Genomic DNA, 15,683 nt, shown 5'->3' with positions numbered 1-15,683 from the left:
TTTTGTCTTAGCATAAAAATAGATCAGCACAAATCTTCCACACAGACCAGTACCAAGATTTTCCCAGTGATCAGCAGAGGTGTTGTTTAGGTTTTGTCTGCTGTAAAGATAAGGGTAGCAATAAGTTAGGATAAAAAGCTGAAATTCCTCAGACAGGGAGCTGAGAGAGTGCTTTGAGCTCGAGTCCACCTTGGTAACAGACAAGCTGAATAGATCCAAGAAGATTTGTGGGGAGAAAAGGAAGAAATTTTGTTATACAGCCAGGAAATGTTTACATTTATAGTGGGCTCTAGACACATGATGTGATCTGTGGTATGTAAAAGAGATATGAAAGTTTTATTCTATACATGAATACACCTTAAATACACTTCCTACTTACTAATGGTCTGTGGTTACAGAGAAAAGCTAATGAGTCTGAGATTTTGGTTTAACCTTAACTGCAGCTGTCTGCAAATTAAGTTAATTTGTACTTTGCTCTGCTACCCTGTTTCATTAATGAATTATAATGAAGTTACATTCAGGATATTGACAAGAAAAAAGTAGTTTGATGGGAAAGGAAGGATTTCAGGGGAGCATCTCCTGGGATATATTTCAGAGGAAAGTCCATGATCTCTCAGCTGCATTTGTTACATACAAGGATGGCTTAACACAATTGTTGCTTGCAATACTGAACATTTTTTTCTTGAAGCATTGATACTTATAGAAAAAAAATAGAAGTGTAGCTATTTTTTTAACTTAATTAAAACACCTAGCTCATTAGTTCGGGAAAAAAAGTGTAAAAAAGCTTACTAACACATTTTGTGCACCTAGACACAAATATACAGATATACAGTACTCTCAGCAATAATACTTACATGGGCATCTTTCCCAGCTAATTTGCATAATTCTACCTTTTCTTTTGCTGCAGGCCAGTAAATCTGTAAGACAGTTACAATAAGACAAAGATTATGAATATTAGAAATTGTCTTGTGAATGTAGTGTAACTATTTCCTTGAATGAACAGAAAAAATCAGATTTATTCATGTTGAAGGAATTTTCATGTTTCAAAATTATTATGACTTCAAATACAGGGTTCCATTACAAAAAGTGAAGAGGCTTTAAATCAAAACCCCTGTTCTTCGTACATTTCTTCATTGGCTATATGCGCTTTTTAAAAGAATTTAGTTGATTTGGCTAGCACACCTTGTCATCATTATGAACTGTGTGCTTTTCTCAAAGATATGATGAGCCAAATCATCTTGAAACTAAACTGATGGCAAAACCAGGCAAATTACATTTGTGATTAATCTGATCCAGTAAACTTGGCAAAGCTGTTATAAAAAGATACTTAGCTGTTACTGCCAATTTTCAAATGAAAAGATTTGTTCAGAAAACTAAAGATAGTTTACAGGAAACTTGTAGAACAAAAAGTACATTTGACTGAAATCAATAACGCACGATTTAAAAATGTCACCCATTAACACTAACTGAGTTTACTAAGAAAATTATACAAGTTTAGAAGAGGATCATGTACCTAAGATAATTGGTAGCATATATTATTACTGCTTCTCTTTCTTCTTTCGTCTGCACTGCAAAATCCTATAAACTAGGTTTTGGTGTAGAGCCAGATGACAAATTACTATCAGCTACTGGAACCCCAGTGATGTTAGTGAAGAAGTATCAATGAAGAACAGCTCCAGTTCTGGCTCATAGATTTCAATTAAACAGTCAAAATTGGATATTATTGAGTATATGTTTATTCTATTAAATTCAAAATAGAAGCTAAAGTCTTCTAGAATAACCATGCTAAAAATGGATCCTTTTTACTTCTTGTTTTGTCAAGGCAATGCTATAGCCATTTCTCATGACTAACAACAACAACAAATTACATAAACTTTTGAGCAAATATTGATTACTGCCTCAACTTCCAGGAACTAGAATGCAAATTACTAGCAGTCACAGATGATTAAGAGTAGTTGAGTCTCAAATCACACTTCATAGAATCACAGATAATCTTAAATAGTGAAACATATGGGAATAAAGAATTTTTAATACTATATAATTATAATATTATATAATATAATAATAATAAAGAATTTTTAACACATACTAGAAAAAATCATGATCAAGGAAGAATGCACAACTCAACCACATGCAAGAGGAGTTAACTGCTGCAATATTCCCTTTCTCTCACCCAGCTATTGGCACTTTGTAAGATGTGACTTGCCAGATTTGCATGCTCAGTTCCATACTGGTAAGGAAAGCAAAAGAATGCTCTATGTCAGATAGCTTTATCACTGTCTAAAATCTACAGTCAGCATTCCTCTCTCAATTTGGAAACATCTTTTTATTTCACAAATTATTCCACTTCTCTTCTCAATGAAAATGGACGTATTTGCTTTCTGCAAGGAAATTAATTTCCTTTCAAGTGAATTTACAGTTACCTTTCTGATTAGGAGCTCTTATTACAGATAATGTATTTTAAGTTACTTAAACCTTAACCCTTTATAGAAATATTTACTTAAAGTCAGAGATAAGGCAATAGAACAACATCTCAGCACCAGAGCATAAATTTACTTTCCCAGAGCATTTTCTCAGAATGATGTCATGATAGCATCCAGGTACAAAAACACAATTTGAAATCAGCTGTGCCAGTGTGTCTGGATTACACAGAGCACAATGCCAGAAAGAGCGGAGGAAAGCACTGGGGGCACTGCATCACAAAGAGCTGAAGGTAGCATCAGGGAACTAATCTGGTTTTTGCCTGGGCAAAGTGGGATGAGTCTCGCTTTTAATACTGACACTTGTAGTCTGATGCAAATACCACTGGGTTAAGGAGAAGCTGAGTCTGGTGAAAAAATATGATGAAAAGGAACAGCTGGAGAAATATAAGATCATGGATCTCCAAGTATATTTGGCCAAGAGATCTGATCTTCAGTCCTTTCATACATGAACTTTATGCCCAATCCTGCTCAAGATTCCTGTATCAGTAACAGAGAAGGCTAGAGATCTTTGAGGGCTTTTTGAGATTTCTGGCCAAAGTTTAGGTATGCAATTAGGTAGACAAGATATCCCTCTGCAGGCTTTTGAAAATGCCCAGCTCTCCTTGCCAACTACACAGAATAGGACATTTGCTTTGGGAGGCCCAGTTGCATTTGAAAAGATGTGCTTGAAGGTATACCATATTGATGGACTCAACTTTACCCTCAATTGTTCTACAAATTTCTTCATGGGAAACAGAGTTTGTCAAACAAGGCTGTTATACACACTCCCTTTTCTATGATAATTGCTCACAGTAAATTATTTAGAAAAATATCATTTGTTTTACTTTCTGGTTACTCAACATCCTCAGGGTTTAGCATTATACAAGGCCACATTAGACAATGAAAAGTGAAGCTAAGTGGTCCAACTTCAAAATTGATTTGCAAGTATGTGTGGGGGAGTTAAAGTGATATTTATTTGCCTTCCATACAAGAAATAAGAGGTTCCAAGAAACTGTCAGTTCCAAATTGTAATAGTCAAGAAAATGGCATAATAAATAATGAGCCAATATGCTAAGCAAGGAAGCATAAATTTGATGTTTTATTACATCACATGCTGGGTAACAGTGCCATAGGTCAGGTTCCTTCAAACACTGCCACACAAGTAACTTTACACATTTAAAACAGTCTTACTGAGCTTTCACATGCATAAGCTTATTTACATACATCTGTATTGACCTTTTTGAGGGGGTGAAATAGAGTCTTAATATTATATTGTATTCAGACGAGTTAGTTTCACAACATGCAAAAAGTAAGGCTAGATGCTCTCATAGTTTCTTGAATAATTAAAATCTTTGAGATGGTAAATTGTCTGATGCTTTCAAATTGGTCAGGGTTTTTGTTGTTTGGGCTTTTTTCAGTTTACGGGCTGAATTCACAATGGTACCATCCTGTTTAACTGTCTTTTTCCTGAACTCCTCAAGAAGAAAAACCTCAAATAAAGGAAACAAACAAACAAGCAAACAAAACTCAAAACCAATGTATAATCATGATGACAAGACCACTGACATGTAAAATTACAATAATTCCACATCACAACCAGCACAAATTATATATGCATTTCATGGTTGCATCTATATTCGAAACATCTGGAAAATCTTCGAATAGGAGGTGAAGTCACTGAATTTAAGGCACGTATGCAACCAATTGAAATACATAAACTATATACTTAAATAGGATTATTTTCTTCTCTTAATCTTCAGTTTATTTTCCTTGCAAAATATCCATATCAAAATTCCAAAGGTCGGCAACTGTCATAATTTTATCTTCATAGCCCAATTTAAAAAAAAACAAACAAACAATCTTACCATTATTTTTAAATCAGTCTACAAATATTTTCTTAAATTTAGCAGCAGGAAAGAAATTAAAACCTCTTAATAAAGGCAAGTTAATGAGTTCTCTGCCAGTAGAGTGAATGAAAACCTCCCCAGAGTACAAAATTAAGTAGTACATAAGGGTAGGACAGATAAGGTATCACTTTAAAGGGTAGCTGGAAATTGATTTCTGATTAAAACAAAACATTAAGAACCACAAAGGTCCTTTTCAGATCAGGAGCAGAGTAATTTCTAAAAGTAACACTTTTTCTTTGTCCAAATATGGAAGGAAAGAGAAAACGAAACATATTTTTTAAAATAATATTATTTACATATATAAATTGATACATGGATACTATATGTGTATCAATATATGTATGTATAAATAATAGCTGGACTCACTTATAAGAGTTTCATTTCATCTGCCATCTGCCATGAATTGACAATCATAGACTCATAGAATAGTTAGGGTTGGAAAGGATCTTAAGATCATCTAGTTCCAACCCCTCTGCCATGGGCAGGGACACCTCACACTAAACCATGTCACCCAAGGCTCTGTCCAACTTGGCCTTGAACACCGCCAGGGATGGAGCATTCACAACTTCCCTGGGCAACCCATTTCAGTGCCTCACCACCATTATATAAAGAACTTCCTCCTTATATCCAATCTAAGCTTCCCCTGTTAAAGTTTGAACCCATTAGCCTTTGTCCTATCACTACAGTCCCTAAATGAGTAGTTCATCCCCAGCATCCTTGTAGGCCCCCTTCAGATACTGGAAGGCTGCTATGAGGTCTACATGCAGCCTTCTCTTCTCCAGGCTGAACAGCCCCAACTTTCTCAGCCTAAATATCCTAACAATACCTGTTACAAGCGAGTATTTTACTCATCTTTCTGTATCTATCCTTTTCTATCCAACTTTGTTTCTAGGCTAACACTTAAAACCATAAATCCTTAGAAGTGATGCCTCGAGAATAAAACAGTGAACTCTGATTCCAAAGAAAATATTTATGAAAGTACAGCTTTCCCAAGAATTCATTACTAATGAAGCTACTGAGATGATGCAGGACTTCACCAAAGGAGTGGAAAATACTATATATTGTCACAGTACAAAAGAGGAGGAACACTAGATATATAAGCGAATTTCAGGCCTATTTGGTCCTATTCCATCTGTTTGTAAAGATTCAAAATAAATTTTTAGTTAGGGAATGAATAACAAATTTCCCATGAAAATGCAATATGGTACAAAAGACAATATAACTTGCTAAAAAGCTGTTAATTCCACTCCAATGCTGTATTTTTCTTTAGTAACATAGCTGAATTGCATACTACATTAATGTGATAGAGCTTCTCTCCATCAGGGCTCCTGTTATTTATCAAGTTGCCATACGGAAATTGATTTTCATAGCTGGCAAAAATAAGTATTATTACAAGAAAAAATGATTTGATAAGAACTTGGAACAGGAAGTTGCTAACGAAGGTCCTTAAGAAATACTTTCAGAGCCCATCCTATTTCATATAACCTTCAGGAGCTTTAGCAAAACCCCAGCACTTTGCAACAACATATGCAGGTGACACAAAGGTGGGAAGCATCAGTAATACAAATGAAGATTGATAATTTGAAGCAGGAAGAATCAAACGGCTTTGAAGACCAGAATTACAAACAGTCAGAGGAAATGGGTCTAAACTGTCATAAATAAATATAGATTGTAGTTTTTAACAATAAATATGAAACATCAGAGTAACAAAGTTCTGGTCTAGAGCAGCAGCATATCTAAAGAAGTTGTGTGAAGTCTCCCACAAAGCCCCTTACAGCAGATTTGGACTAGGTTACGAATAACTGCTAGATGAGGTAGTTTAGTTGCTGATGATAGCAGTGAGTGAAACCAATTGACCAATGTGACACCTTCCAGTTTCTTGTCCCCAGGAGAGTCACACTCATGCCAGCAGCAAGCACTTGAGTGTCCCATTGAGGTCGACGGCTTTCAGCAGCCCTTGGGGCTTCACTGGAGTCTTTCACGTGCTTGATGCTGCACACGTGCTCCATCACTTCTCTATCAGTACAGTCTCTGGTACGAGAAATTCCAGAATGTTTCTTTAGTGGTACATGTAGCACCAGCAGGATGTGTCCCTATCTGGAGTGAAGGATATCAGCTGATCAGCATGCCTCATAACACTCACTCCCTGAATTTGAGTCCTGTGAAGAAAGGAATTGCTTCCTTCTTACTCTGAAGGAATAAGAGGTGTTAGAAACACTTAGGGAAAATACATTGACCTAAACCAGCTGCTTGATGCAGCAAGAGAAAGGCTGCTTTAGTCCCTTGTTTTATTCTATGAACCAGCTATTTGTTATATTGATGCTTGAGGGAAGGCATGCAATAAAATTACGGCTTCCTAGGCATCAAAATTTCTTGTTAAGGCTTTGTGACTCATGTAGACCATAATTCAGAAGCTTAAGCTCATTGGTATGAGTGCATTCCCCATATGACAGTCCCAACTCCAGCCTCCAAAGAACAAAGCCAGAGAGAGCTGTAAACCCATTGTCACGCTGGCATATGCAACATACTCCCCCTGGGAATCTGTCCTCCATGAGAAACTACTCCCCTGTGTGGAAAAATAAAAAAGGATTCATGACTTAGCCCAATTGTGACCATAAAGTGGGTACAGGAAAGGGGGCAACATGATCTAAAAGCACTAAAGTAATAAACCAAGAGACAGTCTAATCCCAGTTTTGCTATTGCCCTATTATATGTGACAGTCAGGCCTGAATTTTCCCACCAGTAAAATGGCAATAATGTAACTTCTCTTTTTTCTTTTTTTAACTGAAGAACTAATTCACAGCTAAAAAATGAGGAGCAAAGAAAACCAGTAGGATCAAGGAGCACTGAGAAAAGATACGACAGTGATCCAGTAAGACAGTTATGCTGCTGCATAAGACAGTATCACAAATGTCACACCCCAATACCATAAGAGTGGGTGTTGGTGGATTGCTGCCTGAGAACTAGGACATTTGTCACTTCTGTATACTGACCCCAGGTCACTTCACTGAAAATTACTGCAAACACTAGAAATTCATTGAATTTCCCAACAAGCACTGGAAAGAATTTAATGCTTTTTTAGTATTATTTTGCTGAAAACAAAGAATATTTTAATTCTGAAAATTAGCTGATTTTAGCATACCATGCGTGCATACCAGTTGCTCCCTAAATACCTCACATCTGTTGCATTCATGTGTGTGGTATTGGGAAGTCCGCACCCTGGGAAGTGGACAGATTGCTCTCATATGCAAAACCTAAGAGGAAGGTTACCCAAAGCAGTTCTTGTAACTGGCTCTCACTGTACTTACTGTACGCTGGAATTCAGTATTTTAAGAGTCACCAGCAAAGGAAGTGAATAAATCCGAGATCCTTATCTGAATTTCTCCCTGTATTTGAAGCCTAACCAGGCTGTCTTTAGTGCTAGATTTTTTCACCTAGCTTTCTTAACACTTTTATGATGGTTTAGCTAACTCTTAGAAATATTTAGAGATCTCTAAAAGCCAGGAATGTACTCTTAAGTCCCTTTTATATCTGCCACAGAACTTCTTCCAACAGCTATTCCTACACCTGATGTACTAATTCTCATACCTGAAATATACATCCAGAGAAAGAACTGACCAGAATTTCCAACTCCACTTATTTCACAGTAGCAGTAAATTGGACCTCTGAAAGACATAATTTGATATAGCATGGGGAGCAGAGGGAGGAGAGGATAGGAGGATCTTTTCAGAGTGATTTACAACACTGCAGGAAGTGCCAGTGTACGAGACTTTTTATGTTCACAGTGCTGTCAAACTGAGTAAAATGCACTGGAAGTCAGAGGGAATTAACAGTTGTGCATTTGAATGACAGATTCATAGACTTTTAGTAGTTTAAACTTGGTAGGTGGCTGTTAGAGTGAAACTTATTGGAACCAAATGGGCTTTTTCTATTGCATGGGACAAAGCAAGATCTCCACACGCCACTGTTCTTCTCTTCAGCTGTGATTCACTTTCCAAAACAAAATAAGTAGTAGCCAAATGCTTCCACTACTTACGGGTTCTCTGAAAAGCGTATTTTCATGTGTGTGTTATGAACATAAGTGAAAGCTTAAAGAAAACGGACCAGATGCTGATTTCATTTACACTGGATTAAATCTTGAAAGGCTTCAGTGCTTTTACGCTTCATTTTCCACAATGAAACCACAGCAGACTTGACTACTGTCTGTTTCTCCTGAAAGGAAACTGTGCACCAGGATTTTTAGGATAAATGGCATTGCTTCTGACATGTTTATCACTTCAGACTGAAGACAAATACTACCTTTGAAAAAGTCAAAGGCAAATATGAGCAAATATTTTCAGAGAGCAGGATACTGGCAATTCTTTATAGCTAAATTTATGGGTAAAATACAAAAATGACAGCGGATGTTTATGGAAACAATTTATGGCAACAATACAATAGGAAATAACAGAGACACACTCTTCCACCTAGGACTGCTGTCATTCTGCTTTCTTCATGTCTTGCCCCTGTTTGTTGTTTTGTGTCTGTAAACACTGTTGAAAGCTTCCGTCTTGTCTACACAGGTGCATAAATTTAAGTCTGTCGAAAAAAAGTCTGACTCCAAAAGGTTTTCAGAGGTTCAAAACAAGAGTTAAATAGCTCAGTGGTAGGAACCCTCATAGGGCTAGCAAGCACAAAGTTATCACTTCTGTCTCTAGAAGTCCTTAACCTGAAGCACCATTACAGCTGCTTCTTACACTCTGAGTGCCCACTGCTAAACATTCTGGGGACAGAACATTAAACTGTATGGATATCTAGTAAAATCAGTAATTTTATTGTAAATGATGGATAAGATGGCACCTATTTCTAATAATTCTGGCAGGTGAATACTGTAATAGGTGGAAATGGGTGTCTTAACAACTGCAACATCCATTAAAGTTCCCTGCTTCAAAACTAGGGCCATCAGTATACATTTACACCTGGGAAATAATTTCCCATGTAGAGGGTCAAAACATGCCCCTGACAAACCTCAGCCTCACTTCAATGAGTTTCTTAGAACTTCTTCTCAAAGAGACTGAGAATAAACCAATGTGATTCTGGTTGGACTCATGACCAGCCTCCTCCAGTTGTACTGAGTTTATTCTAGACTTTCCCAGTTACCATGCCCTCCGTGGTTTCCGTGTGACTCTTTGGCCTTCAATGACATTTCCTGGTGAGCCCTTTTTTTCTCACAAGTCAGGAAAGTTTCATCTTCAGACCATCTACAGCTTTGCTGACTGGCAGAAAGTTAAGTCCTTTGACTTAAAGAATAAGCAGCACATATTTGCTTAGGGAGTACCAAGCTTGGTATTATTGTGTTTCAAGGCTGCAGCAAGTATCTCAGACTCTGTATGTATTCCTTGATGACAAAAACCAAGGGCTTCCTTCAGTACAGGGCTAAATTCCCACTGGGTTCATTCCTAATTGAGACCATGCTTACATAGACTGACAGGAGGTTTCCCAGAGCAATGAAGGTAAAATTATCTCAAGGCTGCTGTTCTACATAAATATGCATATGTATTTGTATAGACATTCCCCTTCCTGAAGAGATAATAGTGCTGACATATAACCCCACTTGGACTGTTGCACTGAAGTTAGAAAGGTGCAAAATTTCTTTGCAGCTATTTCAAAAACATTTACCCAGCTGACATATATATATATATACACACATATGTGGCTTTTGCTGTGGATTTTGCTGTGAAATACAGATAAAGATCAATACAAGACAGCATTCAAGGATGCCGCAAGGCAACTGCACCTGGAAATGCCAAAAAATGATAGCAACTACAAACTAAGGATTCTCCAAGCAATGATAATTTGTGACCCTGCGCCAATACACAGAGGGGCAGATGAAAACAACTTGTCCCAAAGCTGCTACTGGGGCTCTGACATGTTTATCTATTTGTCCCACATGTAGCTGTGTCTTCTAGCACTGACAGCTCCTGCAGGTTGGCAGGTCTTCAAAAGCTTGTCAGCCCTTGACAGCATTCCTATTCCTGCAGAGATGGGTGGGTCACACTGTGGATTACACAGTGATAATAGTGCTGACATATAACCCCATGTGCACTGTTAGCAAGCACAGGACTTAGAGAAAGGTGCACCATTTCTTTGCAGCTATTTCTTAAGTGTTTACCCAGCTGACAAGATTCTGTACTTAGTTTAAGGAGTAAAATAACAAAGGCTTTAAGTAAACTCACAAGAAAATTCTATGTATCAAAGTAACCTTCCCAGCAGTATCCCAGAGCTTAGGATTCCTACAGAATTTCTTCTCCTGCTTTTCAGCCTCTCATGCTATTCAAGATGTTTGTTTTACGCTGCACTTCTACTGGTTATGGCATAGCTGTCTTCAGATCTGTTCTCCACATTTGCAATGCCCTGATCAATGTAGGTTACTGCTCTTTCCTACTTTTTTTTGCTGAACATCTTTATTTCACTCATACGAAGGAACCATAAATCTTTCAGTTTACAAACAGCTCGTAACACTTGTTAGGCATCTAAGGATCTTTCAAGAATATACTATGGCATTTGATAGGCCCATTCCTGCAATAGGACCTAAAGGCTTCTGTGCAGGACAGCTTCATAGAAATTATATCCCTGTTACAGAGGGATGATTATCCTTCACTAAGCTTTAGATATTTGTAGGGTGCAACCATTTTAGCTTTCTGCATTTGTCTTTTGTTCTGGAGAATTTTCTTATTATACTATGCTACTTACTGTTCTTTTATAATGAGGTTTGCAAGCACTGGAAATTGGATGGATTTTTCATGCTGCCAGCTAACGAAAGTTTCAACCAATTACAAAAAAAATTGAATAAAAAAATACAATGATTTAAGAAATTGGAACTTCAGGAGAACTACTGATTTATTTCATCAGGAAAAATATACCAGGAAATAAAGCCATAACTTAATATATGCAAGTTAAATTAACTAATTTAGGTAAATAATTAGGTTGCAAAAAGGAAGTTATTAAATTATATATATATGTATACATTGGAGAAGGGAGCAGGATACAATACTTTGGATGTTCTTTGAATACTATTCCAGAAATGTCTCAAAGCATCAGATTCTCCAGTATAATCTTGCCAAGTAATTACATCCACAAATGAGGATTTTCTGACAGTAACTGGTTGGCTTTTTGAGGTATTGTGGTTCCTAATATAACAAATATCTGAAAGTGAGACTTTTTATAAAGTAATCTGAACCAGCATAGAGCATTCTACAGTTAATGTTCAGTTTTGTTTTAAAGAAAGAAACCCCCAAACGAAGCACAACCCTGTATTCTAATTTCAAAGCTCTTACCACTCTCTTACACCCTCAACTTGCTCTCTTTTAACCCTCCTTCCTCAAAGCCATTAAAAACATCACCTACAGGTAGAAATTTAACATTCTAATCAATTACTTCTCATTTTAGTGGCTGTGCATGAACAGATTTCTTTTCCAGACGACTCTTACTCCAGAGTACAAAGGACATACTTCAGACCCTTGTAGTCCCAACATGTGTGGTTTCCTCACACCAGGAAAGCCTGGAAGTGAGCTGCCTGGCCGGGTGCCAACCCAAACCATGGTCAATCTAAACACAGTGCCGGCAAACACTACTTTCTGACACTTCCCTGCTACTGGAGAGTATCCTTTAGCATTGAAACCTCATCAGGGACTGAGATTTATAACGCAGCCTCCTTCATCTCATCTCTTCCCTCCACGGACAAGTTTCTACCAGCACAGCACAGAGAAATGTTTGTGTGGTATCATCTCATGCTACCTGGCTTTTACCCAAGAAAAGAAGTTTACATTGCTGAATGCTCATGGAGATCTTGGAAATCAGCACACCAGGATGCTTTGCAGAGTTTTTCAGTTGGTTTTAGCTATTTAAATGCCTTTTTTCCTCAGTGTTTTGTCTGAAAAGTTAAAGATGACATGAATGGTTAAACTAAGAACAGAAGTATTTGAACCTGCAGACAATCATTTCTTTAGTTGAGATATGCTACTGGTTATGGATTTTATTCCCTTCTTTCAGGTTACCACAAATATGTAGGCATACATTCTCCATTCAGCTTACCAAATGCAAGCTTTCATTTCAATCTGAAGTGAGTTTTCGCTCCACAATATCTATATTAAATGGCACTGTCTGATTGCCACTATCTAATTCTCCTAGCCCAGTCTGTGTTCTGCTCTTCTTGGAAAGCACAACGTCCATAATGATCAGTGGTGGTTTGGCTTAAAGGAAAATGTTACCAGCTTGGACAGAGGGGCAGATCACACAGCGTGTTACCACCTCCAAGAACCTCTAAACCTATCAAGCCCTGCTGAACATAACAGGAGGTGACAGCACTCAGCATCTCTCAGGAGGTAAGCAGCATCCCACAGAAACAGAAATCTGCTTTTCACACACACACAAAAGATTTGTTTCCTACAGAAAGCCTATGCCAGAAATCAATCTGCAGTCTGAAAATCTGCAATATGAATAATGCTGTTATTAATGCAATATCCTGAGGAGGTGCTGGGTTTTGAGCAAACTACTGAGATGGCAGATGCGAGGGAAATGTTTGATAAACAATCCCAAGGAAGAAATTTCCTGAAAGTGGCATATGGAGCATTGCAAAAGTCAAAATAAGAAATAAGATATTCAGCCTGGTACTTCATCCGTTCTTTACACGAACAGCAAGTGTTTGGCTCAAACATGTGGGGCAAAATATTCTCTTGTCACACTTGCTAAGACTCTGTGCTGCAGTTGCATTAATCCAGGGTCAGTTACCTCTTCAGAGCGGACAGCAGAACACAGTAATTTAAAACCTCCTTCTGCTACTTTAAGAAAATATCTCAAACACAGCTGAGAATTCAAATTTTCTTCAGTAAGTAGCCTATCTGGAGCAAACAGGAAAGCAGTTTTCATGTGTGTTCCTGTAAAAGCATATGGTTTTTACACAGAGCAGTCAATTACGCTTACAAAAGCTCCAGTTCATCATGTCTGCTAGAAATACTGAAGTCTAAATTGCTAGCCTATTATCTGCAGTTAACACGCTGTCATAGGGCCTGAGCAAGGGAATACAGTAGACCCCAGTGGAAGCTTCTCCTATCACTAGTAATTCTAGATATTAATACAAATGTTAATATTAAAATTGCACCTAACATTTTTACTATAATTTAAACCATCTAAATTGTCTATGCTCTGTTTAATATCACAGTAAAGTAATCCCTGTGATGCCAAGAAGCAAGCAAAGAGCTGTCTTCAGTTATCTTCCTTCAAATGCTTTTATTTGAGGAGGGTGACCATGAACAGAGAAACTAAGAATACTCAGCTACATTTTTGTCTATTTGCTGATATTTTGATGCTACTTTCACACACTGCAGGGATCCTCCTGGTAGGTTATCTTTTGCAGGACATCAGTCTCACAGAAGGTCATATAACATGAAAAATTAAATTGATTTAAAATAATCTGTATAACTATGGTAGGTGAGATTATGAAGTCCTGGTACACAGCACTGCACAATGAATCTGACAGTGAAGGAAAGAAAGAGAAAAGAGAACAAAACTGAACTTATGAGATGAACTCTGTGGAAAATCAACTGACCTTCTTTACATTTTTGTTTAAATCAACCAAGTTGAGCAGGAAGATGTGGTCTTTAGCCCCGATGAGCAGCCGGCCCCTCTCCTCATCTAGCAGCAGGGTTCGAAAATCAAGCCCCTCGGCTGAGCCCAAGAATGGGATGCAGCTGTTTGAAAGCAGCAAGTCTGTGGGAAAAAGAAGAAAATCTTTATAATCAAAATGTTTACATATGACTCATTGGTGTCTTTTATAAATATATGCAACCAGCATAGAATATGCCGGTGAGATAACTGCAGCCTTAGAGCGTGTCTTTCCAGGGTCATAATAAAGTTGCTGTTAACCTTGATTTTCTTCAGGGTTTTTTATTTCCAAATTGGGTAATATTTAATTTCAGAAAACATCTTTCTGTATGAAATTTTCTTAATAAATTATCTCTAAGACATAAAGGAATTAGAAATTCATCAGAAACTAGAAACATATATAAGTATTTATAGATATAAAAAATTACTATGTTTAATAAAGCATATGAATAAATAAGCATATATACATTAATGCATATATATAAATAACATACATACATATAAATACATATAGTCAAGAAGAACTGGAAGAAAGTTACAACCATAAGATGTATACGAAGATCAATACTGGGTTCAATTTGTCCATCATCTGGTATTAAATTCAGGTGGCAATATAGAGATTTGCTACAATTAAATTTTCAATTGCTATAATTTCAATTGAGATCAGAATCAACAGACATTGAGCAGTATATCCCTAGGGCACAGTACAGAAATGAAGGCAATAGGGAGGCAGGTTAAGCAGAGCATCCAGTAGCAACGCCTCTAAGATCTTGAGGTCTTTACTTTCCTTACAGAGGTGGTCGTGGACTGGTGTTCCTGCATCCTTGCCCTCTCTGCAGAACATTTTGCCATTAAAAGCACAGACTTGACACTTAAGTTTTCCTATGATTTAATAGTGGCATCCAATCCCTTCCAAAAGGTAATGAAGAAAAACATGCTTCCCTGTGAAACTAATGAAAGAATCTATGCTTCTTCATATAAATGCTAAAAAGCTGTAAAGTAAAAAGCTCGTAACTCTCTGCATAATGAATACTCCGTGGACATGATTCAGGAGGAGGGCACAAACACATAGGAAAAAGCACAAAGAGAGTTTAGTCTTGTTGGGTAGTAATTAATTTGAGGAGAATGAAAATAAACATATGAATCAACTCTTCCACAAGCAAACTCTCCAAGCTAAACTATTCAGAAATCTTTGGACAGAAATGCAAATTCTGTATTTAACTGAACATAAAATTAAGGTTATTTCCACCTTCCTGGCACTGGATAATGTATCCTTCCTGTTAGAGAAGCCAGAATTACAGCAGAAGTTATTTACACTTCCTGATCATGATCAAAACCAGGACCAGTATTTTTGCAGAGAAACTCCTGAATGAAATTAAAACGGAAAACAAACAAACAAACAAACAAAACCAAAACACCAAAACAACCCCAAACCAAACCAAAACTTTTTTATTCAAGGTCTTTCCCAAAGCAGGTGACAGGCAAAGCAAAGATTAAGCCCTGTTGCTGGCTAACAAACAGCACCATGGGAGAAAAAAATATTTTATCATTATTAATCTGACTACCTGGCATATAATCATGACAATTATTTTTTGGCTCAGTCAGTTCTACTTAAGCTCGTGTGGTTTTGTCTGGCTCGCTGCTGAATGTTGTTACGGTACAGTCTGAAAAC

The 15,683-nt window shown here is 37.3% G+C and overlaps 1 protein-coding gene across 3 annotated transcripts in view; it reads right to left on the bottom strand.

Moving 5' to 3' along the window:
- Nucleotides 1-15,683, bottom strand: part of SEMA3D (semaphorin 3D) — a 146,804-nt gene that overhangs the window by 72,853 nt on the left and 58,268 nt on the right. For all 3 annotated transcript variants that reach the window (XM_080633599.1, XM_080633598.1, XM_080633600.1), the window contains exons 3-4: nucleotides 13,956-14,116; nucleotides 855-917 (exon numbers count right to left, since the gene is read on the bottom strand). In XM_080633599.1, coding sequence (XP_080489725.1) covers nucleotides 855-917; nucleotides 13,956-14,116 — 224 coding nt within the window. The remainder of the gene's footprint in view (nucleotides 1-854; nucleotides 918-13,955; nucleotides 14,117-15,683) is intronic.

The sequence above is a fragment of the Psittacula echo genome, assembly GCF_963264785.1.
Source record: "Psittacula echo genome assembly, chromosome: 1".
In the NCBI taxonomy this organism is placed as follows: domain Eukaryota; kingdom Metazoa; phylum Chordata; class Aves; order Psittaciformes; family Psittacidae; genus Psittacula; species Psittacula echo.
Note: the sequence above shows the minus strand (reverse complement) of the source record. Positions and strands in the feature narration are given on the sequence as shown.